This window comes from Eleutherodactylus coqui, chromosome 6 (assembly GCF_035609145.1).
Source record: "Eleutherodactylus coqui strain aEleCoq1 chromosome 6, aEleCoq1.hap1, whole genome shotgun sequence".
NCBI lineage: Eukaryota > Metazoa > Chordata > Amphibia > Anura > Eleutherodactylidae > Eleutherodactylus > Eleutherodactylus coqui.
In genome coordinates this window covers 84,278,920-84,306,547 of record NC_089842.1, presented here as the reverse complement: position 1 = coordinate 84,306,547, position 27,628 = coordinate 84,278,920, and the positions used below count along the sequence as shown (strand labels likewise).

At 45.7% G+C, this 27,628-nt stretch overlaps 1 protein-coding gene across 1 annotated transcript; it reads right to left on the bottom strand.

Annotated features, from left to right (window-relative positions):
- Positions 1 to 926: 926 nt before the first annotated feature.
- On the bottom strand, positions 927 to 23,027 carry LOC136632297 (heat shock cognate 71 kDa protein-like). Its single transcript, XM_066607077.1, has 9 exons — positions 22,861 to 23,027; positions 14,800 to 15,011; positions 14,483 to 14,688; positions 13,308 to 13,460; positions 12,675 to 13,230; positions 10,943 to 11,145; positions 10,462 to 10,660; positions 8,909 to 9,141; positions 927 to 1,679 (listed from the first exon to the last, which is right to left on the bottom strand). The coding sequence occupies exons 2-9, from the start codon at positions 15,002 to 15,004 to the stop codon at positions 1,491 to 1,493; spliced, it is 1,944 nt and encodes a 647-aa protein (XP_066463174.1). The 5' UTR covers positions 15,005 to 15,011; positions 22,861 to 23,027; the 3' UTR covers positions 927 to 1,490.
- Positions 23,028 to 27,628: the final 4,601 nt, after the last annotated feature.

Genomic DNA, 27,628 nt, shown 5'->3' with positions numbered 1-27,628 from the left:
TTTAGCTCCCTTTGTAAATAGAGAAGCTATAGGTTTACGTGGCATCTGCAGGATCATATGAGTGGTCTACATTCTAGGTCACCCATTTCAAATAAGTGGATTGAACATAAACTGGATCTATTGACCCGTCAATGTAGGCAGGGTAATCTATTGGGCCATGACACCATTGTAGGAAGAACACAGTGATCTTCAGCTGTTATGAAGCTACAACTCCCAGCATGCCCTGACAGCCTACAGTTAAGACTTGTGGAGGTTAGGGGGTTGGGGGGGTTGCATATTCTAAGCCGGTGGTCTCAAAGCTTAGGCTGTCAAAACATACTGGCAGCTGTAGTTCTGCAACAGCTGGAGAGCCACTGCTATAGGCTACTCTGAAATTCAGCCTGTCCTCGGTTATAGGGAATTCATACAACTGAGTGCAATTTGTATCTAGAACATGTATTGGTTAAGTCTATATCCTGGAAGACTTGTTCTTTTAAACCCTGTGATTCATCGTTATTTCTTTTGGCACCAAGTGACCTATTACTGTGTCTAGAAAGTTCTCATCTATTGGCCACAATGTCCCGTAATCTATGCATACTAGGATAGCGTAGTACATTGACAAAGCCGAGACAACATGATGCTTGGAAGTTGGAGGTCTTGGTAAAGCATAGGAGCATCATTTTTATTCAAACATGAATACATCTCATTTCAAGTGCATATTTAATGAATTCACCAAGAGCAGACAGTTTCCAAGGAGTAACTAAACATTTCCTTGCAAGACTTTCTCCATAAAGAACTCTGGTTGAAGAATTCATATGAAATAGGGGAATGGTGGTGGAGTCTAAAGGAGTAAAAAAGATAAATATAACCTTCCATTCTAATTCACCCAAGGTCCTATGTGTAAGCAGGTAAGCTTAAGTCCCATACACCCCCACCCCCACCCCCCCTCCCATCCCTGGAAACACTGGAGCAGGGTGATGAGAAGTCACCTTGCCTGGCTGTCAGAGTGAAGTAGAGCAGATCAAGTTTCACATTTTGGTTTACCCTAGCTTGTATGAGTAATGTAGCTGCATCTTGATTTGTTGACTTGTAATCTTTGGCAAAGTAATCTGGAACCTTAGTACACATACAACAGAAGTTCTACAAGTGTGTGAGTCTATATACTGTTGTGATGAAGCCAGTAATGGCCAATGTTCTCCAGTAGTATATTGCAACATCCAAAGTGCAAGGTATGGAAGACCATTATCATTAGGCAATAGAAACAAGGATACAGGTTTATAAAGTCTTAAAACAGTGACAGGTACGTGGTAGAACAGAGTAGACTGAAGAGTACAAACACCTCATTAAATATCTATTAGAGGAGAGTGGCTGTAGGCTACACTGACCATATAAAGATGTCAAAGTCTCCTTTTCTACAAGATAAAGCAGGATCTAAATTATGATGACTATAGAGCATGTTGGATGGGGTCTGTGCCATGAAACCTGCTTTATATAGTATTACGTGGAGGTTCTTAATCAACTTCTTCAATGGTAGGTCCAGAAGAGCCCCCTGCTGCACTACCGCCAGCTCCTGGAAAGCCACCTGGCATCCCTCCAGGCATTCCAGCACCACCAGCTCCTTGGTACAACTTGGTAATTATTGGGTTGCAGAGATTCTGCAGCTCCTTTTGTTGATGTTCATATTCCTCTTTCTCTGCCATCTGGGGGGGGGGCAGAAACACATGGTAAGAAAAATATAAAAACACAGCAATAATGAAAACTGTAAGAGAAACAAGAAGCCATGATCAAGTAACTGGGTCCATTTACAATATGGGTTATAGACATGGCCAAACCAGTACCTCATGTTAGACCAATCGTCTTAAGAAGGAAACAAAGATCTGAATCTTTTTAAACATGAATATTTTCAACAGCCACATTTTGTTGCAGGTCCTCTGGCAGTAAGCAGTTAGTAATTAGGTGCGGTGGGAAAGAAGTGAAGGATACATCACTTTTAAAAGTCATTAAAGGTAGTGAATTTCTTACCGAAAATTCCTTTTTCCCGAGCCATCCTGACGGCAGACATGGAGGTTGCACCTTGACCTTGTAGGGACAGGAAGCAAGAGACTTCAAAAGGCTCCTCCTGCCTCCCATTCACCAGTGTCTTTTAAATTACTTACATGGACATGTCGTGGTTAACCAAGGAAGATTTTATTGCTCCGAGACAAAAATTAACATGGTTAGTTCTTTTGAAAATAAACAATAAGAGGGTAAACTTACCCGGATTAACCAAAGAAATTATGCACAAATTTACCGCATAAAACAAAACTGTCCAACATAGGAGCCTCTGGGCTACTGGTTCGCGCCCGCACAGGCGTAAGTACCACCGTGTGAATTTTCGGGAGGGAAATACGTGCCGTCAGGATGGCTCGGGAAAAAGGAATTTTCGGTAAGAAATTCACTCCCTTTTCCCAGCGCCATCCTGACGGCAGACATGGAGTATACCAAATTAACTCTTAGGGAGGGACCACTGCTTGCAGGACCTTTCTCCCGAAAGAGAGATCGGAGGAGAGGTCCGTATTCAGCCTGTAGTGTTTTGTGAAGGTATGCAGGTTGGACCATGTGGCTGCCTTACAGATTTGTTCTGGCGTGGCCATGGCCCTCTCTGCCCAGGAGCAGGAGACTGCCCTGGTTGAATGGGCCTTGAGTCCTTCAGGGATAGAACTGTTGCCGGAAGAGTAGGCCTGCTGGATGGTGGATTTTTTCCAGCGGCTAATGGATCTTCTAGAAGCCGCTCTTCCTCTGCCCGGCCCCTGGAATTGGACAAAAAGACAATCAGCCTTCCTGAAAGATGAGGTCTGTTCTAGGTAGCATAAAATGGCCCTCCTTACATCCAGGCTATGGTAGTCTCTTTCCCTATCGCCTTGGGGATTTTGACAGAAGGATGGGAGAACAATTTCTTGCTGTCTATGGAATTTTGAGGCTACCTTTGGGAGAAAGAAGGGGTCTGTTTTTAGTATGACCCTATCGTCCTGGATTAATAGGTAGGGTGTCTTACAAGATAGGGCCTTAAGCTCGCTCACACGCCTTGCCGTTGTGATAGCTACTAAGAACACGGTTTTGAACGTGAGGAACCTAATTGGTATCTGCTCGATAGGCTCAAAGGGGGGTTTGCACAGGTTTTGGAGGACTAAGTTTAGATCCCATGGGGGGACCATACTGCGGTTAACTGGCCTCATTCTCTCTGCTGCTTTCATAAACCTGCGGATTAGTCTATGCTCCGCTAGGGGCTGATCTAGGATGGCCGAGAGTGCTGACACCTGCACTTTCAGGGTTGCCTGCCTCAGGTTTTTGTCTAGACCCTCCTGGAGGAAATCCAAAATCTCCGCCACAGAAGTGTCGAGATTGGAGACTTCCAACCCCCTCCAGGAGGAGAATCTTTTCCAGATTTTATTATAGATAGCAGAGGTCACGGGTTTACGGGACTGGCGTAACGTCGCGATGACCCTAGAGGACAGACCTTGACTTAGTAGCGTCTGTTCCTCAATATCCAGACCGCGAGGTTCAGTCTCTCTAAGTTGGGGCACAGAACTGGGCCCTGCGTTAGAAGATCCATCCTGGATGGAAGGCGGATTGGTTCCGTGATGGCGAGTTTTAGGAGTACCGGAAACCATGCCCTTTTTTCCCCAGTGTGGAGCAATTAGGATCAGTGTGATGTTGCTCTGCTGGACCTTCTGAAGAACCCTCGGGATCAGGGGTATGGGGGGGAAAGGCGTATGCCAGACTGAAGTCCCAACTCTGGGAAAAGGCGTCTAACCCCTCGGCCCTGTCCTTCGGATCTAGGGAAAAGAAGGCGGGGCATTTTGAATTTTTTCTGGTCGCGAACAAGTCCACCTGTGGACTGCCCCAGGTTTCTGCAATATGACGGAACTCCTCTTGATTCAGCGACCATTCTCCGGGGTCCAGGCGTCTTCGACTGAGGAAGTCGGCTGTCTGGTTCTGGGACCCCTTGAGGTGGACCGCTGTCAGGGATTGTACTGTGGCCTCGGCCCATCTGAAGATCCGGGCTGTTAGTTTCAGCAGATGAACGTTTCTGGTGCCCCCCTGGTGGCGAATAAGCGAAACGGCGGTCACATTATCAGAGAAGACTTTTATGTGTCTCTTCTTTAGAATATCCTGGGATCTGTGAAGCGCTTCCCAGATGGTCCTAAGTTCTCTGAAATTCGATGTCTGGGTACGCAGCGTCGGGCCCCACTCGCCCTGGAGCAGGAGCTGCCCTACTTGTGCTCCCCAGCCAGACTGGCTCGCATCGGTTACTATCGTGATGAAGGGTTCTGTCACCCATGGTGACTCAGCCTGTAGAGTGAGGGTTGACCGCCACCAGCGGAGGGACTTTAAGACAGATGATGACATGGGCATCCTCTTATCCAGGGAGATGGGTGTCCCATCCCAGTTACCCAGGATGGCTCTCTGTAGTGTTCTGGAGTGCGCCTGGGCCCAAGGGATAATGCCGATGCAGGAGGTCATGAGGCCCAGGAGCCTCATTGCGTCCCTAATTACCATTTGCTTTTTCTGGCCGCCCTCCTGTGCTGCCAATCTAAGACTTTCCTGTCTGAGTGGAGGCAAGGACAAGGTCTGAGATACTGAGTCTAGCCGCACCCCCAGGAAGGTTTTCTGTGTTTCGGGGAGAAGACTAGACTTGGGGAAGTTGACTATCCACCCCAATCTTTGAAATAGAGAGATGACCCTGCTAGTGTTGTCTCTGAGGGTCTTGGATGAGGAGGCGATTACCAGGAAGTCGTCCAGGTACGGGATGATATTTATACCTGCTACATGGAGATGCGCCACCATCTCTGCCACTATTTTAGAGAATACTCGGGGTGCTGTAGAGATGCCAAAGGGTAGGCACTGAAACTGAAAATGGCGTACCCGACTCCCTATTCTGATGGCAAACCTCAGGTATTTATGGTGTTCTGGCAGGACTGGGACGTGGTAGTACGCGTCTTTTAAGTCGACGGTACTCAAAGTCTCCTCTTTCGATCAGGGTTACCGCTGACCAAACTGTCTCCATTTTAAACCTTTTGTAGGTAATAAATTTATTCAGGCCCTTCAGATTCAGAATCATTCGAAAACTGCCGTTTGGCTTTTTTATCAGAAATAGAGGCGAGTAGAATCCCTGGCCCTGCTCTACTGTGGGGACCCGAACTACCGCCCCCATTTGCAGCAGATTAAGGATTTCATTTTCAAAGATATCCTGCATGGCAGGGGATTGTGTGGGGGTGATTCTGAAGAAATTGGGGGGCCGGGTGAAGAATTCTATCCTGTACCCCTGGGCTATGAGCTGCAGGACCCACGGGTTATCTGTTATCTCTTGCCATTCTCGGGAAAAATTTAGTAACCTGCCCCCCACCTGGTATTCTCCTATAGGGGTAGGGGTTGTTTTTATCTTACCCCTGACTCCTTTGGGGTAGGACCAGCGCCCCGTTTTTCCTTTGCCCCGGTATGGCTTGAAGGATGGCTGGCGTTTGTAGGGAAATCCCGTTCTGGCTTGATCCGGGAAACTGAGTTTTGTCCGTGGCTCTTTTTAGGATCTCCTCTAAATCCGCGCCAAAAATGTGCTGGCCATGAAAGGGGATGGAACACAGTCTTCCTTTAGAGGCTGTATCTGCCTTCCAGGTTTTCAGCCAAACTGCCCGTCTGGCCATGTTGGATAATGCGGCGCTTCTGGCCGCCAGCCTCATGGACTCGGCGGATGCGTCTGCCAGGAAGCCTGTTGCGGACTTTAGTAAAGGCATACATTCCAGCAACGCCTCTCTGGGGGCCTTCTGCTTGATTTGGTCATCTAGTTCTCCTAACCAGAGGAACATCGACCTTGCTACGGAAGTCGCTGCGATGTTGGATTCTAGCGTGTAGGCCGTCGTTTGCCAGGCCCGTTTCATCAATGAATCAACCCTGTTGTCCATTGGGTCTCTAAGATGTGAGGAGTCCTCAAATGGCAGGGCTGTCTTCTTTGCCATTCTGGCCACTTGTGCGTCTACTTTAGGGACTTCTTCGTAGACGCTCACATCCTCCTCCGCGAAGCGGAGTCTTTGTTTGTACTCGCGGGACAGGAAGAGATGTCTGTCCGCAGTAGCCCATTCATGCATGATTACCTTTTTCAAAGTATCATTGACTGGGAACACGATGCGATTCCTTGGCCTGAGCCCGCCAAACATGTCGTCCTGTACGGACCTAGGCTCCACCACATCTTCTAGCTTCATTGTATCCCTGACGGCTCTAATCAGGTCGTCCAGGTCCCCGGATGAGAAAAAATACTTCTTATCCTCATCCTTGGTGTCAGAGGGACGGTCTGAGAGTTCGCCGTCTGACAGGTCGCCCGGGGATTGCTCAGAGTCTGAGCTCGACAGCCGTATGTGGCTTGCTCTCTTAGTGGCCTTTTTTTCCCGCTGGGCTGGGGGGAGGCTGGAGATCGATGCCCGGACCTCCTCCCTGACTAGGGATCTAATATCCTCCCTAAATGCGGCCTGTTCATCCGTGAGGATCTTTGAAGTACAGTCTTGACATAACGGTTTTTTGTACGCCTCATCTAACTTTTTGAGGCACAGGGCGCATTTCTTGTACTTTTTCCTAAGGTCTTGCTTAGACCGGGTGGATTCCCTGTCCTGCAAAAGACACATGCATGCACATAAGGGAAAAACCCCTACACAATGTTAATCCCTGGGCATAACATTCCTGCAGCAAGTCACACTTACGGTTTGCAGGGCTTCCATCTCTGATTCCTTTGTAGTCATACTTGCCAAAAGTGTAGACAGGATCAGGCAGACAGATAAATCCTTCCCTGAAGGTGTACTGTCAGTGGAAGCTTGCCGGGGGGGGGGGGGGGGGGGGGTGTCTCCATTTTTAAATCTCCCGCCGGGTCCCGGTCAGCTGGCGGCGTCTGACGTCACCGCGTCACGCCGCGTCCTTAGCTCCGCCCCCCGACATTGCACGCGGCCGCGCCGGCGTCCTGGAGGAGAGAGGCTTCTGAGCCCATGGCCCGCCGCTCTCCCCGGCTGAAAGACGCTGCCCGGAGCCCCGTGCACGATGCAGGAGCGGACTCAAGGACCTCTGGTCCGCCGCTCCGATGCGATGCTGCGGTGGTGATCCCCGGGCGGTCAGACCCGTGGCCTGCCGTGCTCCCGGACCGCGCTGACTCTCCGGAGGGGAGGTAAGCGGGGAAGCAGCCCCATGGACCGTCCGCCCCACTGTCAGCAGATTCCTCTGGAGAAGGTGAGAGGGGGAAACGGCCCGTGCCGGTGTAATCCTGTGGCTCCCTGGAGGGAGCACCTCTTGCATGTCCCTGTAGGGACAGGAAGCACTGGTGAATGGGAGGCAGGAGGAGCCTTTTGAAGTCTCTTGCTTCCTGTCCCTACAAGGTCAAGGTGCAACCTCCATGTCTGCCGTCAGGATGGCGCTGGGAAAAAAGATACTTAGAAAAATATCAAGTAGTGGCAGTCTTAAGCAAGCTTGGTTGGATTCAACATGTGGGAGCCTGCAGCAGAATCCGACCCTGTGCTCAGCTTGTATCCGTACAGATTATTTTTTTGTAAAACCCTTGCTTTTCCTGTGTCATTACCTAGCGAAGATGCAGAATCCGTGACCTCTCCACAATGTCAATTGTGGAAGGTCCACAGGTTGGACCGCTTCCATTGACTTCAATGGAAGCCGTCCACATGGACTTCACACAAAAATAAAACCTGCTGCGATTTTTCCTCCGCAAGCGGTAAAGCGCAATAGATTTCTGCTTGTGTGTGGGAAAAAGCGTTTTTTCAATAGCATATTATGGGCGGTATTTGCTGCCCACTCTGGATTCCGCAGTGCAAATATGCCCATGTGCGCCGTACAATGGCTGAAGGCCTCTGATGTCTACAAACTTCATCTTCTAGACGAAATACAGTAGGCAGACTCCTTCAACTTGTTTACACCCAATTCTGGGGCTGTATATGAGGGCCTGCTGAATCAAACCACCCCTTTCAATAATTGACCCCTTTCGATAATAGTGATACTCTTGAATTTAATCTCAGCTTCTTAATTAGGAAGGTGCTCCATGAATACTTGTAGGTTTTGCTCTTGCCTTAGAATACTTTGATTACCCTTGAAGCAATCAGACACTTATAGTGTATCAACTGGAAAGATAAATTTGTTCCAACCTAGTGAGTGGACTGCCAGATACAGGTGACAGCTTAATTTACAACCAATTCCTAAACGAGTTGGGAGGCGGTGTGTAGAATTATACCTTTTGGAAATATTATATAAACCACATTTCATTCACAATGTTAAATTGTGAAGACAGATATTCAAAAAGATTCAAAGAACTTAAAGACATTCATGTGCCCAAGAGAAGGCCAAGGGTCAATATTGGATGCTTCAGATCTCTAGGCCTTCAGCTTGCACTGCATAAAAAAAGGCAGGATTTTATAACACAAATCACTGCATGGGCTCAGGAATAATTCCAGAAGTAATCAGTTCGCAATGTAATTCCCAAATGCAATCTAAGCTGTATCATGCAAAGAAGCAGAAGGATAGCAACCAAACTCCAGCATCTTCTCTGGGCCAAAGTGGAGGCAAAATAGAAGACGGCTCTGTGGTCAGGGAATTTAAAATTCAAGATACTTTTTGGAGACCACGGACGCTGTGTCCTGTGGACTCTGGGAGGGGGAAACTCCAGCTCGTTATCAGCGCACAGTTCAAAGGCTGGCAGCTTTCATATGAAACCACCTTGCATGCCTGGGGAATTCACATGGTGGGGAGTGCAATATGGGGGTGGGATTCACAGCCCTATATCGTGCTCACCCATGTGAAGTTAGCCTAAAAGTCCAGAGCTGGGTAAAGGTCTTATGGCTTTTCTCAGTGCTTCACTTTGGCAATGGCTTATAAAAAGAAATGGAATCACATTACAAGAAGCAGAACTTACTTGGTTTCTGTCCAGCCAGGAGATGACCTCATTGCACTTGTCTAGGATCTTCTGCTTATCCTCTGAGCTTATTTTGTCTTTCAGCTTCTCATCTTCAGCTGTGCTCTTCATGTTAAAAGCTAAAGACTCCAGTGAATTCTTGGCAGCAATCTTGTCTCTCTGAGCTTCATCTTCAACTTTATATTGGTCTGCCTCTTGTACCATACGTTCAATCTCCTCCTTGCTCAAACGGCCTATAATATACATCACAATATTAACCTTGGTTTTCACATTCAAGTACTTAAGAGCTTCATTTCCCAATGTAAGCAGGAAGACAACACCATGGCTGAAGATATTATCCATAAAGAGACACTCATTAGAAAGTTGTAGAAGTTAGTTTTTTTATATGTAGGGCCAAGTAAAAGTGCATTGTAAATATGAGAGCTGCAGTATTTCATATCTAGGTGTCAGAACAAGATACTGCCTTATTTTACGGTCAGCTGTAAGAAAAAATGTATCCTATGGTCTCATTACTACTTCAGTGTTTAAGCCATTACTAAACCAAGTAGGTCATCCAAGTCTGGATGAAAACACAAAGTCCCTGTGCAAAAAGCCATCCAATCTCTGGAACCCAATCCACATCTGATTCCTTATAGCAGCAACGCATGTCTGTCCCTCTCCACCAAGTCTACAGCAATCAAATGAAGTCAATTTAATTACTTCCTAAAGGCCCATTTAGACCCAACGATTCTTGCTCAAAAACGTTACATCGCTCAAAGCAGCCTTTTGAGCAAGGATCATTGGGTCTAACTGCACGGACATCATGCAGTTTTCGTTAACGAGTCATTCATAGTTTTCTTTCAGCAAGCTGAAATAGAACAATGAGCCTTATCAGTACAGTGCGCTGAGCTCTCAGCGGGATACCACTGATACTATTGTTTCAGCTGGTATTCCGCTGGGACAACACAGCTGGAGTATGAAGACCGTGGTCCAGCTGTGTTCTGCATACCCCACTTGTAGCGCTCAGCTGTATACCAGCTGTGCGCTACATGTACACAGCAGGAGTATGCAGAAAACAGCGCTCCAGCTGTGTTCTGCATACCCCGCTCAGCTGTATACTAGCTGAGCACTCCGAGAAAACAGCTGTATGCAGAAGATACTAGACCCACTTGTCTTCTGCATACAGAGTGAGCCTTCATTTACACACGCATGTAAAGTAAATGTTTAAAATGGTAATTTAAACTGCCGTTTGAGCGAATTTTGAGCGATCTTGCCATGTAAATGCACACAATGATTATCGCTCAAAAGAGGTCTTCAGTGACTTTTCAGCGATAATCGTTGTGCCTAAATGGGCCTTAAGACTTCAGAAGAAGAAACAGCCATTAGGAGATACCAGTTCTTGAGAGGTGCAGGTTCCACAGGCCTTCCCTCTTTAGTGTAGGTTGCTAGGTTATAAGTGCTGAGATAGAGATCCAACCTAGGTGGAAGGCTTCTAGTTCCCCAGGCCTTATAGCCCTGAAGGCCCTATTGCACGTGTCCCTTGCACCCTCCATTTTTTCCCTCTTACCACTCACCCTTGTCGTTTGTTATGGTGATCTTATTTTCCTTGCCGGTGCTCTTGTCTACAGCAGACACATTCATAATCCCATTGGCATCAATGTCAAAAGTCACCTCAATTTGGGGAACACCACGAGGAGCCGGTGGAATTCCAGTCAACTCAAACTTCCCAAGAAGGTTATTATCCTTTGTCATTGCTCTTTCACCCTCAAACACCTGTCAACAAGATTACACTACTCATTATCTCAAATATATACTGTAGATTGTGTCACTTTTTTACCCTATTACTCTATTTAATATGTAAAAAAAAGTTATTGCCATTGTCTACAGCTCCTTAAGTCTTGAATACGTAGAATTTTCTCTTTTTAAAAAGGCGAAGTTAATCAATTGTGATGCCCATGACATTATGATCATTGAAGCAAAATGGTTGCAGTGAGAACCACTACTGCTCCACTTGAATATCTGTAACAGTATTGTGGATAAGTCATGACTCCTTACCTGGATGAGGACACCAGGCTGGTTGTCAGAGTAGGTGGTAAAGGTCTGGGTTTGCTTCGTGGGTATAGTTGTGTTACGTTTGATAAGCACAGTCATGACTCCTCCAGCTGTCTCAATGCCGAGAGACAGGGGAGTCACATCCAGCAACAGAAGATCCTGAACGTTCTCAGACTTGTCTCCGGATAAGATTGCAGCTTGAACAGCTAGGAAAAGAGCAATATCAGTGTCATCCTAAATAAATATAAAAGGACATGGTGATAAAAATCAAAGAGACAGGTCAAGATCCTACAAAAATTAGGGAACAAAACCAATCAAGAAATCCTACAACCAAATGTACCAAGGAGGTGGAAATGCAAAGTCTGGGAGTCATCTGAAAGTCAAAGAAAGTGCTTGTCAAGATGAAAGTCATCTTTATTCAGTCTTAGCAAACATGCTGAAAAGGGATTGCCTTTAGAAACTATAAGGGAATTCCAATACATGGGATCCTTCAATCAGGGTCCTCTTTCCCTGGTTAGAGTACACAATGTACACAGATCTATCCACATGCCGTTTATCTAGTCTATGAGCCAGGTAAAGTTAATTCTGCAATTCTGCTGTTGCCATAACAAACCCTTTGCAGATACCTGTTCCTGTGATTTTTCCGGTTTTAAACCATAACATTTCACCGTATAAATCAGCATAAAGCCTCGTGTAACCTTGAACATTGCCATTGATCTCGAGCGACACCATGTCTCTCCAATCACCACATTCAAAAGATGCTTTGAAGATACTAATGCTTGCCCTTGGAGTCGATCATGACTCGAGTTCCCACAATACAGCGTAGTGTCAGAGTGGGGTTCCTTGGGCCTACCAGAGGGAATCATTTTAAGATCTACCCTCCATCTACACAGAACAAATGTACTTGCACTTTTAATCAAATTGGAATTTATTATTTTACGTAGGACATATATCCTTAAGATCTAATAGAGGGAATAGTCCTCCCAGTATCTCTCCTTGGATGTCCTTTGGGACAAGGTAACACCCACTATGAAGTACCCTTACTTGCACCCTCTTAGTTAGCCACCACATATCTTGTGACACATGAGACATCAGCTACAATCAACTGGGCTCCATCTACAGAGGTGCTGTCCTAAATGCCCATCAATAGCTTATTTGTGGGTCATCCTATAGAAAATGGACCCCACTGACAAGCGATTAACTCAAGCCCTCTTCAAATGAGCTAGCCTTCTGCTGGACCTTCTGGGCCCGTTATGTCACTATTGACACAACACAATTGATTCTGGTGGCTGTGCTTAGCAGTTGCCTTGCAGCTAGAGTCCTGGGTTCAAATCCCACCAACGACAACAACTGTATAGAGTTGATATGCACAATTACTCTAGTTTATTTCAAAACTTCAAAAACATAGATAGGTAAATAAAGATTGTGAGCCCCAATGGGCACTGAGCCCAATATCAAGTGATGTAGAGTGCTGCAGTATATGCATAAAAAAGCAATCTACTACTCTTCTGTTCAACCTTGATGTATAACCCTCTGAGATGCATCTAGAATTCAGCTGTATTAAGTGTGATTTGAGGGCAAGGCATGCTACAAGTCAAGCCTGACCAACCTTTTATTTACTGTAGATCTATATTGCAACATATTGAAAAAAAACAGACAAAAAAAAGTTGTGTTTTCTATAAACAGGCCATTAAAATTCTTAAAATTATAAATTTTATGTATAGCACCATCTTACCAGCCCCGTAGGCCACAGCCTCATCTGGATTAATGCTCTTATTTAGTTCTCTTCCATTGAAGAAGTCCTGCAGGAGTTTTTGTATTTTTGGAATTCGTGTAGATCCGCCAACCAGTACAATATCATGAATCTGGGCCTTGTCCAGCTTAGCATCCCGTAGAGATTTTTCCACTGGCTCCAAAGTGCCACGGAAGAGGTCTGCATTGAGCTCCTCAAAGCGTGCACGAGTTAGGGAGGTGTAAAAGTCAATGCCCTCAAAAAGAGAGTCAATCTCAATACTGGCCTGGGTACTGGAAGACAGGGTACGCTTGGCACGTTCACAAGCGGTACGCAGACGACGTATGGCACGCTTGTTCTCCGTGATATCTTTCTTGTGCTTACGCTTGAATTCCCCAACAAAGTGGTTGACCATGCGGTTATCAAAGTCCTCCCCACCCAAGTGAGTGTCACCAGCTGTAGATTTAACTTCAAAGATTCCATCTTCTATGGTTAATATAGAAACATCAAATGTGCCACCACCAAGGTCAAAGATGAGGACATTCCTCTCACCACCGACCTATAGGCAAAAAAATACAGAATATTTAGTATCAGACAGCGTTTTAACTAGAATTAACACGTTTCTGTTAGTATTACCTTTTTGTCCAAGCCGTAAGCAATAGCAGCTGCAGTCGGCTCATTGATGATACGCAAGACATTGAGTCCCGAAATGGTCCCAGCATCTTTGGTGGCCTGTCTCTGGGAATCATTGAAGTAGGCTGGGACTGTAACCACTGCATTATTGATTGTCTAGGAAAGAGATGGTAATTTTTGTAGACTATGATAAAAAGATCAAGTTCAACCCCTTAATTGGAATACATATGACTTTTTAATGGGTTTTTTATAGCATTTTTTTCCTGGCAGACAGGGTGACTGAAAGTGCATTTCTGGCATATTTTTTTAAATTAGAGATAAGGGGGCGATTTAAACTTTTAATGCTTCATTCTTCACAATGAGTAAAACTTTATTGATCTAATTTTTACTTTTTTTTAGCCCCCCCTAGGGAACCACAACTAGCAATGCTTTGATCACTCCTGCCATAGAATTACATCATACTGCAATCTGACAGGGATGGCTTGATAGGCAGTCTGCTAAGGCAGCCCTGGGGGGGGGCATATATCTATATTACACTCAAGTTCAGCACTATGGAGCAATTCCAACAACCTCATTCGTTCTGATTCACAGTTCCAGCAACTTGATCGGCTGTTTGGCTTGTCTGATTCAACCTCATTGGTTGTTTGGGTTCCCTGATTCAACTTGATTGGTTGTTAGTGCTGAACTTGAGTAATAGATATATGCACCCTGGGGTATTTTAGAAGGCCCCTGGCTAACATGACACCCACGTCTCCCATGACACCCGCAGAATTGACAGCGGCATTTAAAGTTTAATAGCTGCGATGGGCCGTGCAGCTGACTGCAGCTATTGCCCGTGGGTGTCAGCTGTAATAAACAGCCGTGCTGTTGTCTCGCAATTTCTTCATACATATACAGATGCTGCATGACTAAAATGTGCATCATAGTGTGAAGGGGTTAAAGTAGGCCAAATCCTATTTAACTGGGTTGAAATAGTAAACCTTCCCCCAGCCCTCCCCAATCACTAACAAGGAGAACTTATAGCAAAACTCAAAATGAGCCTCTTCTGGTGCAGATCCCCCAACCACCAAGGGGCAAGTACTGCTTCATCCTTTTCCAAGTCAAGATTAGAAAAGGTTGATGAAAGACTTTGCTTTTGATATTGGCCAATCCACGGGTCAAATAAGCCATTATCTCACCTTTCCAAGGTAGGCTTCAGAGATTTCCTTCATTTTGGTCAGGACCATGGATGATATTTCTTCAGCATAGAAGGTCTTTGTTTCCCCTTTGTAGTCAACCTGCACCTTAGGTCTCCCACCATCATTTATGACCGTAAATGGCCAGTGCTTCATATCCGCTTGTACAACAGCGTCATCAAAACGTCGACCAATCAGGCGTTTGGCATCTGCAACACCACCAAGGCATGTGTCAATGGCATATTACGCTTTCCTATTAAATCAGAACTAGAAGCTAGAATTGCAACAGTGTTCTGGATCTCAAAGGTTCCATTACTCACCAAACACAGTGTTTGTTGGGTTCATGGCCACTTGATTCTTCGCTGCATCTCCAATGAGTCTCTCGGTGTCAGTGAAAGCCACATAACTGGGAGTGGTACGATTACCCTGGTCATTGGCAATAATTTCCACTTTGCCATGCTGGAAGACACCTACACACGAGTAGGTGGTACCCAGGTCAATTCCAACTGCTGGACCCTTAGACATTTTGCCTCTGAAAGGAGAAAAAAAAAAAAAAAGTAAATTTCCATATAGTCATTATACTGTAGTGGTCCTTAATGGCATTTCTGTGCAGTGTATAAACATATTGAGTTCGAGACCACCAAGAGTGCCAAGGTGTCCTCAAACAGCTGATCCTGAGAGCTACCAAATGGCAGCACCTTACCGATCTTCTATGGATGACCTATCCTCCTGATAGATTATCAATATGTTAGTCCTGGAAAACCCCTTTAAAAAACAGAATTCTGGCCCACTGTGCTGGAGTTTCCAGTGGTTGGACCACCAAAGATCAGAATGCTATGGCATATCCTAGCAGTCCATGCATCCAATTACATTTTCCTCGGCAGCAGCAGACAGTTGCTACAGTTTACATGGCAGTCCACTGATCTCCGTTGCCCTGACTGTTTAACCCAGAGTTTTCTCTATTTGGTAGGAATGTATTTGAGCAGGCATAGGGTTCCATAAGACACTCCATAGAAGTGAATGATGACCCTTGTGTACTTGGCATGACGCTTTGGCAAGTTTTATTTACAATTCGATAAACTAGGGCAACAAGCTGGCACATGGAGGCGAAAATGCCAACCATGCTCGCCACGCCAACTATTTAAACAATAATGCACAAGACCAAGCCTCCAATAACAACATACAGCAGAGTATGATGAGTGGTTACTCTTCACAAATCTCACATAGATCAGGGCCAACGCCATCTGATTGCTTTATCTTCTGCTAGTCGTAACAGCCAGTAAGTGCTTAGGGCTACGGTACCTCTTCTGAATTTACAGGTCAAACAGCTGGGCACATGTCACCATACCATTTCAATGTGCACAGATGAAGTCTTGGAACACATGCACAGGGTTTGCCCACCATTACAATTTACTATATATAGCATCAATGAACACTAAAAGTTAACTCACTTCACGACATTACTTATCGTGTGTGGACCATGATTTACAGCATGTACTGAACTCCAGAGCTGTACTCACTATTCTGCTTGCCATTGGAAACATTATATAAATGAAGAAATAAAAAGTCAGCTTTAAGGTCTAAAATCTTCTTTATTTCAGGAAAGACACATCAAGGTGCAGGACGCGTTTCAGGTAGTCCTGCAGCCTGTTGAAAAAGCCTGCAGGACTAGCCAAAGCGCGCCCAGCACCTTGATGTCTCTTCCCTGAAATAAAAGACGACTTTAGAACTTGAAGCTGACGTTTTTTTCTTCATTTACATAATGCTATCCTGGTCTGGGCTCCATCTATCATAAATCACCTGGTTGCTCCATTCGAGAACTCTTAACATACATGACATGTAGCCTTGGTGCGGTTACAGAACTCCTACAGATAAACAGACCCAGCATGTCATTTAGAGGGGCGGTTTACCAGGGTGAGGAGTTTAAAGCTCAAAATTTCACAGCTCAGTGCAAGAATATAGCTACCGAGAGCTTTCCTTGACTCAGCAGCATCCGGACATTGTGCACTATTCATGCGGCTTTGCTAAACTGCATGGTCAGGCGAATCTCATCCAGATACATTGTAACCAGTGAACATCAGTTGTTACAGAGGCGCTGAGTTGTGATTCATGACCTAGATCAGACTAAGACCCGTGGAGCCCCAGACAAGATAGTAGGTAATGCGTTAAAGTCCCTTTAGATGAGCCAATGCTTGTTTGAACAAGCAATGTCACCGCTAACTCATGAACACTCGTGCACCAGGTTTAATTAGGAAAGTGCGCCACTCAGAATCATTCAGTCCCTGAAGTGAATGAGAGGGGCTGCATGATTGCTGTTTAAACCGAACATAAGTGAATGACTTGATGATTTTTATGCCTGCAGAAAAAGGTCAAGCAAAGTCAACAATACTCGTTCATCGTTAAGTCATTGGCTGGCATTTAGACTGAATGATTATTGTTCACTTTCGCTCGTTTGAATGACCTTTGGAATAATAGTGGTGTCCAAATACAGCATTAACCCTTTCAGGTCCATTGCTGTATGTCATCCAACAATCATTGAAGCCTGTACAGCTCCGATAGCAGAAGACATCCAACAGGGTAGGTACCTAGTGTCCTGTCGGCTGCATGTGGATCTCTGATCAGACCCAGCATGTAGTTACTGGCTTTAGCCAGCAGATGGCGACATTGTATAACAGCAGAAATTGCAAGCCCCCTATGAAACCCTAAAGTCTAAAATGGATTAGAAAGGGTACACAAATATGAAACATTTCTTTTGAATGGGTTTATTCGCATTTGCGATGTTTTCCTGCATGACATCGCAATGCTATGCAGGAGAAAAATAAATAAATAAATAAAATCACAGCATATTCTGTCTTTTTGCAATATCACCCATTGGGATTCTCTTCATTCCCGCAGTGATGCATGGCTGTTTTCAGATGAAACTTCCTTGCATCCAGGGGTTTCACATGCATTGCAATGGAGATACCAGGCTCACCAGTGTGAAGGTGCCTTTAAGGCATGCTAACATGGTGGATTTAATTGTTGAAAAACTTCATGCGAATTCCAGCTCTAGGATCTGTGCCAAAACATGCCAAGTCACTTCTTGACATGGGAACGCATGAAAACTAGATTTTCTACATTTAAATTCTTTGGGAAACACTGGCAGTTTTCGATGCACTTTGAGCCAAAGCCAGAACTGGATGAGGAGTATAAAAGTACTTCTAGGCCGGCTGCACACAGCCGGTCAGATTCCGCTCCTGTGCTCAGCCAGTATCCACAAGTACCTGACATTTCCCTCTTTACTGTACTGTGTATAGTCCTCATGGTGAGCCAGACATGCACAGTACAGAGGGGGGTTTTCTTCAGATCCCTGCTTTTCCCGTGTCGACCCTAGTCAATGACACAATCCGCAATCATTCTGCAGGTCAGATGGCTTCCATTGACTTCAATGGAAGCAGTCTGTACAGAATCAGCAACGAAATAGAGCATCCTGCGATTTGTCCTCTGCGAGCAGAAAATTGCAGTTGATTCCCACTTGTGTAGAGGAAAACACGTTTTTTCCCCGAAGCATGCCATGGGCGGTATCTGCTGCAGAATCCTGCTCCGGATTCCACAATGCAAATCTGCCCGTGTGCAGCCGGCCTTCCCGCTACATCCACTGCTCGCTTTGGTTTAAAACACAAACTGCAAGTGAGCTTTCCAAAAAAATGCTGTGTGTGAAGCCGCCCTGGCATTGTAAGAGTTGAATCCCACAGGATAAATCTGTAGCACAAGTAGACATGCTGAGGATTTGTTTGTCTGCACCAAGTGAAGGGTTTTTTTTAATCCCCTCCCCATGCTGTGTACTGTAACTGCTGTCATTCCACCAGGGTAAACGCAACAGAATTTCCAGCCCATACTTAGTCTCCACCAATTACATGGCAAGTCATTGGATCTCAGATCCAGTAACCCACATGTTGAAAAATAAATAAAGTTGTGGGGTTCAGATGTTTCTCTCGGCTGCCAGATGAGCAGCTTCTGCCAATAGACATGGGGGATGGCTGGAATGCTGTAAACTGAGCAATGTATGGCTCCCTGCTCAGATCTAAGGGAAGAGATGCTGGTAGCAAAGCCTAAGAGCCTAGAAAACAGTGACATCTAGTGGAAGATTATTGTAACTGGTCGCCATATTATGCAGCACAGTGACACCTAGAGTAGACTACTGGAACTTTTATTTAATGTAACAATGTACTTGACAAAAGTAAACATTTGAATAGACTAAAAAAAAACAACAACTTACATCAACTATGTGTATTGTTTTATGACGTACACTGCAACAAAAATAACTATTCTGTAGGTCAGTATGATCACGATACAAAAATTGAGTTTTTTTGCTATACTATTTTTAAAAGAGAACATTTTTTCCTGCCGCAAAATTATGAAAGCAATGATTTCCAATGTTTGATTCCCATTTGTGATGTAGCGAAATTTAAAAATCTCAGCATGTCCTATTCTGCGTTGTGCGATTTTCTGGCCCACGTTTCCTTATAGAGCCTCCTTTTTATTGCATCAATTTGTGATTTTCGTGCGATGCAACTCCTTGACTTTCATGCTATAAAATTACGGGATTTTATTGCACAAGAGAGAAGATTGTAGGCGGCAGTGATGCATGATTTTTCACAAGAAAAAGTACCGCTGACACATTTAAAAGTTGCCTGAACAAAACTGCAATTTTTCCAGAATTTTCTTGCGCCAAAATGGCAGCAGCCAGTGTGAAGGAGCCCTAAGGTTAACTTGAACTTGTGATCGTTTGAGTGCTTAGATCACATTCTGGCAGAAGTCCATCAAGGCGTGACGCAGGCACCTTGATAGGCAGTCATTCATGGTAGCCCTGGGCTGCTATGACAACCCAACAATTCACAACCCAAGTGACGATTGTGGTATTTAAATGCTGCTGTCAGAGATGACAGCGGGATTTAAAGAGTTAGTCAGAGACAACCTGCACCTGCCGTGTATGGAGCGGGATCAGCTCATATACAGACCCCAGGATGTAACTATACGTCCTCATGGATGAAGTGGCTTCGTGTGCTACTATAGGGTCCTTTTTGACCCAAGCCTTGTTCATTGCAGTCCTACATATTGAGACTGGTAACACAAGAGGGTTAGCCCTCAGGCACACAGGCGGATTTGCATCGCGAAATCCAGAGCAAGCAATTGATGTGGGAAAAGCAGGAGTTTAAAAACAAAATAAATCTGTCCTGCGCATGTCTGACAGTGAGCCGCACGGAGCACGCGCAGTACAGATGGAGAGAAAGCGCGGACGCTGCTGCTGACAAGCCCAGATTACGCATGCGGAATCCGACCCACCCGTGTGCATGTGGTCTTAAAGGGAATCTGCAGACATGTTGTAGAGCAGCAGGAGCTGAGCGGACCAATATATAGGGTAATGGGGAAAGATTCAGTAGAACTTGTAGTTTATTTAGAGGTCCAGGGGCCGGTCCCATGCATGACTCGCATCTGCGTGACTAATATCTGCAATAGTTCTCACTAATAGAACTGCCCACTGGATATCAAGCTTACAAAGAGCAGAGGTTATTAAGACTTAGCTACTTTTTTTCCCCCCCACACAGCACCACCCTTGTTCATAGGGCTGTTTTGGGTACTACAGCTCAGCTCCATTGCAGAAAATAGGAGCAGTGCTGCAATACCAGACATAACCCTATTGACAAGGGTGGCGCTGTGTTTGGAAGAAAGCAGCTAAGTTTTTCTAACCCTGGACAACCCCTGTAAATGAATGAAACACAAGCTATACTGAATCCTTCCCCATAAACGGTCAGTTTGTACAGCTCCATAACGTGCGGCCTGCAGTGTGATGGGTTCCCCTTTAACTTCCAGCACATCAAGTGGAGTTTTCTATACACAGCATGGCAAGACAGTGAGGGTGGGGGTTTGTGGGGGGTGACTATATACTGGGAACAGCCCAGGGTCTATTTAATCTGCCACTGGTAAGATCAGAAGCCAAGAGTCCCTACTGAAGGGACGGTCTTCACAACGAGGACAGGATGTCCCAATCTGGACATTTCTGCCAGGAAGGACAATACTCAATCATATCCCATTAGACCAGTGTTTCCCCAACTCCAGTCCTCTTGGACCCCCAGCAGGTCATGTTTTCTGTATCTCCTATAGTAAGAACACCTGTGGCAATGTCTGAGGCACTGACAATAATCACATCACCTGTGCAATACTGAGGAAATCCTGAAAACATGACATGTCGGGGGTCCCTGAGGACTGAAGGTGAAAAATACTGCATTAGACCCCCGCACATTTGCTCACTCATACAGTTGCCAATACATCCCCCCCCCCCCCCTATAAAGCACAGCTAGTAATAGTGATCCGAGAAGATATATAACCGTAAACTGCTATAAGGCGCACTCACACTGCAGAAAGGCAGCGGTTCCGCTGCAAAATATTTGCAGCAAATCTGCAGGATCAGCTACCTACACGCACCGCAGGAAACCATCGCTCATGCATGTGACTGCATTCAAGAGAACGGGGGGGGTCATAGTCGCAGGAATTGTGCCTCACGCGAGATTCCCGGCCGTGTGCCGCCGGCCTTACAGTTACAGGAGATATCCCTCTGCATGTGAACAGCAATGTGTCCTAAACAGATATTTACACGTTAGGCCGCTGTCACGCGCTCACAAAACGCCACGGCGTTTCACCTCTATATAAAGGGATATATCAGACAGCGATGTCACCGGGGTTATAGTAAGGACGAGCCGGTCGTCTGGCACATTTAGGGCGCCTTCACACTGGTTAAAAAAAAATTAAATAAATGCATGATTTTCGAATAATGAGTAAAAACGCAGAATTATGAAACCATTTTCAGTGGTCTTTCACTCACGCTGTGTTGCGAGAAACAAATCGCGGCACGCCCCATCTTTCTGCATTCTTTTTTCTTCCACATTTCTCTATGCAGCCTCCTTTTATTGCGTTATAAAGCATGAACTTGCGTTTTCGTTCAATGCGTTATTACAAAGCCCTATTGACGGTCACAAAAAAAAATATGCGCAGAAATTGCAAGAGGCGGAAATGTTTTCACGAGAAAAAGCAATGACGCTCAAAAACCGTGGCTAGACTTCGTTGTAGGTTTGGCACAGTGCCTGGTTCAGACTGACAGTTTGGCCAGTTAGCTACTGCCTGGGACCCAAATACAGGGTGGCACATGGACAAGTAGCCGCCACCACTCTTATGAAAGCTGTATAAAGGAAAAGTGTTGTCGCCTATATCAGCTAATCACAGCACAGCTTTCATTTTACCTCAGCAGCGTAAGAAATGAAAGCTGCGCTGTGATTGGCTGATATAGGCAACAAAGACAAGTTTTCTTTTGGCCAGCTTTTATAAGAATGTGGTCCCGGCTACTTGTCTGTGGCCACCTTGTGGAACTGTGTCAGACATAAGGGCTCACTCACACGAGTATGCTTCAGCCATGTATTTCTATGAGTACACTACACAGTATGCAGCAAACACGCACATGTAACACGCGTCTTCACACAACAACATACTATAATGTGTAGAATACACTCCAGAACAGAACAGGCTGCATTTTCTCCCACGCAGGTATGAACGGCCCGATGTAAACAAAGCGGTAACGTAGCACGCCGTATCACTCAGGACGCAGACCACATATGACGGAACAAGCCCTAAAGCTCCTATTGTGATGCTTACAACAGTCATAAGGAACAGGATTCTTGCTGCCACAAGGGGGAGCTATCTGCAGACATGCAGGATTATAAGAGCCATGTTAAACGCTGGCTACATTAACCCCATAGCTCCCACATACGTGATTATATCACCTCAAAGAACATGGCCCATGTCACGGCAGATATAAACCAATGATATCACTTTACTAGCAAGTATATCCCGGACCGTATCCCACAACAGTTAAAGGCCAGTAACCTTACAGTCAATAGAAAGCAGCGGCATCACAATAGGAGCTGACCACAGAGAGCAACAGATTGCAATCAACGGCACATGAAAGGTGATCAACTTTGGCTTCTACTTTTAGAAGTTGGAGGCCCCCCAGCAGGATCTGCGTGTACATCCCATACAGTCAGCAGGCGGGGGGCGCTCACCTACACGGAAAGCAAGGGAGCAGTTTAAGGGTTAATAGCACAGCTGCTTGAGAAACGGTATTTATACAACACGGACATTATAAAGCAATCAGTCACGGCTCCTCCGGGGTCCCACGAGTGGATATCTACTGCAACACTTTGTGCAATCCAGAACGATAATGCAGGTTTACTCGCAGTCCTATGTAAAACCATCACAAAACGCAGTAGGTTTACTTGCAGTCCTATGTAAAACCACAGATCTCATCCTGGCAGCAGACCAACTCTTCTCAGCAGCTAGCCCCTTCTCACCTGTGCTAGTCCCCCTCAGAAATGGCTTGCTGTCTGCCTGCGCACTCCTCTATATACACGGCTGCCTAGTCTGCACAGCTGTGACAGGATTCAGAAGCTTCTAGAAGTCCCTGTATTCCTCCCCTTGCTGCCCCCCCTCCATGCCTGGCAGTCACGCAAGCACAGACTACAGAGAGGGAGGGCGAGTCCAGCAGACCAGAAGAGAATTTTCTGGATTTTGGCATCGATTTATCAAAAGGTCCCCACGCCCAAATTGGCTGAAAACGCCTGTAGATTGTAGAACTGATTGCACAGCAGGAAAGTCTGTCCAGGCCAAGAGCGAAGGCCAGGCCTACACATGTACAACACAAGGACAGGCCTCCTGCTAGAGAGAGCTAGCATTACACAGATGTAGCAGAGCGGAGTTTGTCATCCATAGGCACTACCTGTGGGAGATAAATTTGCTGCAAAACCTTAAAGGGATACATCAGCAGTTTCACCCATGCAAAACTAGTATCAGCTCTATATATGAGCCGGGGAAGAGGAAGCTGTCGCACCTTTAGTAAAACTCACTTGGGTGAGAAAGCCAAACTTTTAAGCCCCACCCTGCACCCACACTAAGTGCTCTGCAGGCGGGGATGTGTCCTCTCTCAGTCCAATCAGGTACTCTACAGCAAGACGGACAGCTGTAGTGTCCATTCAGGAGCCGGCTACACCTGTCAGTCATTGCTGCAGAGCACCTGTCTGGGCAGAGGGAGTGCCCACAGAGCACCTGTCTGAACAGAGGGAGTGCCCACAGAGCATCTGTCTGGGCAGAGGGAGTGCCCACAGAGCACCTGCAGTGGGCGCACAGCAACTATTAAGGTTGGCTTCACACAAGCATAAGCACAATTGCGCACGCCTTAGCGCAACGTCTTTGTACTATGAACGAGGTATTTTGCGTACTTGTCTGCGTATTTTACTATACTGCCCGCAGGGTATTTTTTGGTGCGCAGGACACAAAAACACGGGTTGAAATGGCTGATTAGTCTAATGAGTTCCAGATCTGTTGTTTTTCCTGCACAGTTGTTTTATGCATCTCCTTGCGTATTGCACGCACATTTGCGCACCACCCATTGACTTCTATGGGGGGCATCTTTGGTGCACAATTATGAAAGAAAGTTGTTTTGCATGACCAAAATGTGCGCAGCGAAATACGGAAATGGGAACAAATCCATTAATGAGTCCCATTCTCTGCACACAAATATGTCCGTGTGAAGCCGGGTGAAAAGATGAATTTCTCTGTCGGCAAATTTGCTGACAGATTCTCTTTAAGGCTAGGTGCACAATTGGGTAAAAAATGTCTGTATCAGGCCGGCTTCACGCGGGCAATAAAATCGCTTGAGATTTGTGCGTTTCAAGACGCACAAACCTCAGACATTCTTTTGAATGGAGTCATGCACATGAGTGATGTTTTTTTGCATGGCACCACGATGCGATGCGGAAACAAATTGCGCCATGTTCTAACTGGCTGCGTTATCTCGCATCACTACTTCATTACTTTCAATGGGCCCACCCCATGGAAAGCAATGTGAGTACTCCATGATCCTCTGCCGCGGCTGTGACAGCCGTGGCGGGGGTTCCCCTTCACCCCCGAAGTGATGCGATGCTGGTTTCACATGAAAATGTCTCGCATCCACAGGACTTTCGCATGTCAGCGAGCGCTGTGTCAGGTCGTGATTCATGGGCTGAAATCGCCCTCGCCCGTGTGTGGGTAGCCATATGTTTACAAAAACAGACATGGTTTCCATATGTGGGCAGCTCCTCGTGACCTCCGTTTTCGAATCGTGTGTCAGTTTTTTCATCTGTATTTACACTATTTTTTTATGCTATCTGTTTTTTTAGAATGGGAGAGTCTCATCCATAAAGTGGATCAGAAGAGTGCGTGCGATGAAAAGACTTGGTAGTGTATAGAGATGAGCGAGCATACTGGATAATGCAAACTACTCGAGCGAGTAGTGCCTTATTCGAGTACCTGCCCGCTCGTCTCGAAAGATTCGGCTGCCGGCGCGGCTGACAGGTGAGTTGCGGCGGTGAGCAGGTGGGAGCGGGCAGGAGAGAGGGAGAGAGAGATCTCCCCTCCGTTCCTTCCCGCTCTCCCCCGCTGCTCTCCGCCCCCTGCCGGCACCCAAATCTTTAGAGACAAGCGGGCAGGTACTCGAATAAGGCACTACTCGCTCGAGTAGCTTGCCTTATCGAGTATGCTTGCTCATCTCTAGTAGTGTATGTCGCACCGTATAATAAAATTGGTCTGCATGTGGAGGCTGTTTTTTTTAACGTAGGACATGTGGATTAAAAAATCAGTAGTGTGCTGAAAGCCTAAGGTTGTATTCACACGGGTGATTTTCACGTGTGCGTTCCGTCTGAATATGAGATGGGCAGAACTCGCACAGAAAAAGAACCCATTCATTTGATTTGGTTCATTTTTCACTAGGACTAAGGCCGCTTTCACACTGGACATTTTTTACCGCAATTAGCATCGCGTTAACCAAGCAACAACGCTGCCATTGGGGCCTCGCAGAGCAGCGCTCGAACACTGCATTTCTAACGCTGCGATTTCTGAGCACTGTCTGCATTATTTTTGTGCGTTTTTACATTTTTTAACGCACCTCATCACCCATCACAATCATTGGGTGCATTAAAAAATGCTGAAAAAATGCTGTCCCATGGATTCAAAATCGCAGCAAAAAATTGCAATAAAATGCAGCAATTTGAAGCACCATTTTCTGAATGTATGTGTGAGAGTGGCCTAATAGTTCGAGTTTGAAAAATCATTGCATGCCCTATTTCTGTGTGATTCTTGTTCAAGAATCACCAATCATTTTCTATGGGAGCATTAAAAAACCAGCTCACACTTGCATGCCATGCATGTACATGCCTGTGTGATCCGTTTTTAACACATTACAATGGGGATCACATAAAAAAAGGACCAGGAAGTGCTGATCAGACATTATTATTCGGGGGCAAACAGAAGGCATTATTACTTTCAAGAGGGCACAAGGGGGCACTACCATATTACTTAGTAAGAGGCACAATAGTGCACCTTACTACCATGTAGGACACAAAAGAGGCATTATTACTGTCAGGGCACACAAAAGGGGCACCGTTACTGTGCAGGGCATTAAAAGAAACACTATTACTGTTTGGGGGCCAGAGAGAAGATCACTATTTTTCTGTGGGGTACAAAAGATGGCACTTTTACTGTGTGGTGCAATATTACTATCTGAGGCACAATGTGGGGCACTGTGTGTTTTGCACTATTAGTTTTAGTGCTGTAGCGTCCGGTAGGGTAACTTCAGACACAGGGCATACGTTGAGGAGCTAGGAGGGTAGAGTGGACACTTGTCACGGTGGCATTTACCAGGCTCCCTCCCGGAGGGACACACGTAGCCTTGGCCAGAGCAGCGCTGGGCCTCTTCCGGACACCCCTAGGAGAGGGATGGCCAATAAACATGGAAACAGGATATAAGGTTGTCACGGGTGATGCCACTGTTCCGTTACCCACCGGAATGACCCTCAGTAAATAAATAAAGGAGGCGCAGAAAGTACCTCAGGTCCCCGAGAACGGTCAGGGCCTGGCTTTACTTTACCAGTAGAAAACTTGGTACAAGGTACGAATTGCAAAAGACAGCCATGCAGGCAAAACAGCAGATTTGAGGTCAGAGAATCATAGAATGCTAGAGTTGGAAGGGACCTCCAGGGTCATCGGATCCAACCCCTGCTCAGTGCAGGATTTACTAAGTCATCCCAGACAGATATTTGTCCAGACTTTGTTTGAACGCTTCCATTGAAGGAGAACTCACCACCTCCTATGGTAACCTGTTCCACTCATTGATCACCCTCATTGTCAGAAGGTTTTTTTTTCTAATATGTAATTTGTGTCTCCTCCCTTTCAGTTTCATCCCATTGCTTCTAGTCTTTCCTTGTGCAAATTAGAATAGAGCTGATCCCTCTGCACTGTGACAGCCCTTCAGATATTTGTAGACCGCTATTAAGTCTCCTCTCAGCCTTCTTTTTTGCAAGCTAAACATTCCCAGATCCTTTAATCGTTCCTCATAGGACATGATTTGCAGACCGCTCTACATCTTGGTAACTCTTCTGGGGTGCCCAGAACTGGACACAGTATTCCAGATGAGGTCTGACTAAAGAAGAGTAGAGGGGGATAGTGACCTCATGTGATCTAGACTCTATGCTTCTCTTAATACATCCCAGAATTGTGTTTTCCTTTTTGGCTGCTGCATCATTGTTGACTCGTGTTCAGTCTATGATCTATTAGTATACCCAATCTTTTTCACATGTGCTTCTCCTTAGCCCAATTCCTCCCATTCTGTATGGACATGGACCCTTTCCAGCTCTCAAGCACTCAGATTTATACCGACATGACAGGAAAGAATTGCTACTTTTGCAGACAGACAGCTCATGCTTTGCAGACATTTAACCCATCACACACTGCAGCTGTGCAATACACAAAGCAGAATGACAAGACATTTTGCACAGTGAATCAAGACAAGACCTTACATGTATGACATTATGAAGAGGGCCAGGAAAGCATGTACTGGGCCACTACACTGTGTTTTGCTCAGCAACAGTATGGAGGTAATATGTGTTCACTGTATGGTGGCAATATTCCATTCTGGAATAGTGCCAACAATGTTATATAATAACTATATATGTATATAGATTTTGTTTTTGGGGAGTGAATTTATGCCTTGGGGCTTCTGCTCCTGCTCTATTAAGAATCTAGCAACGT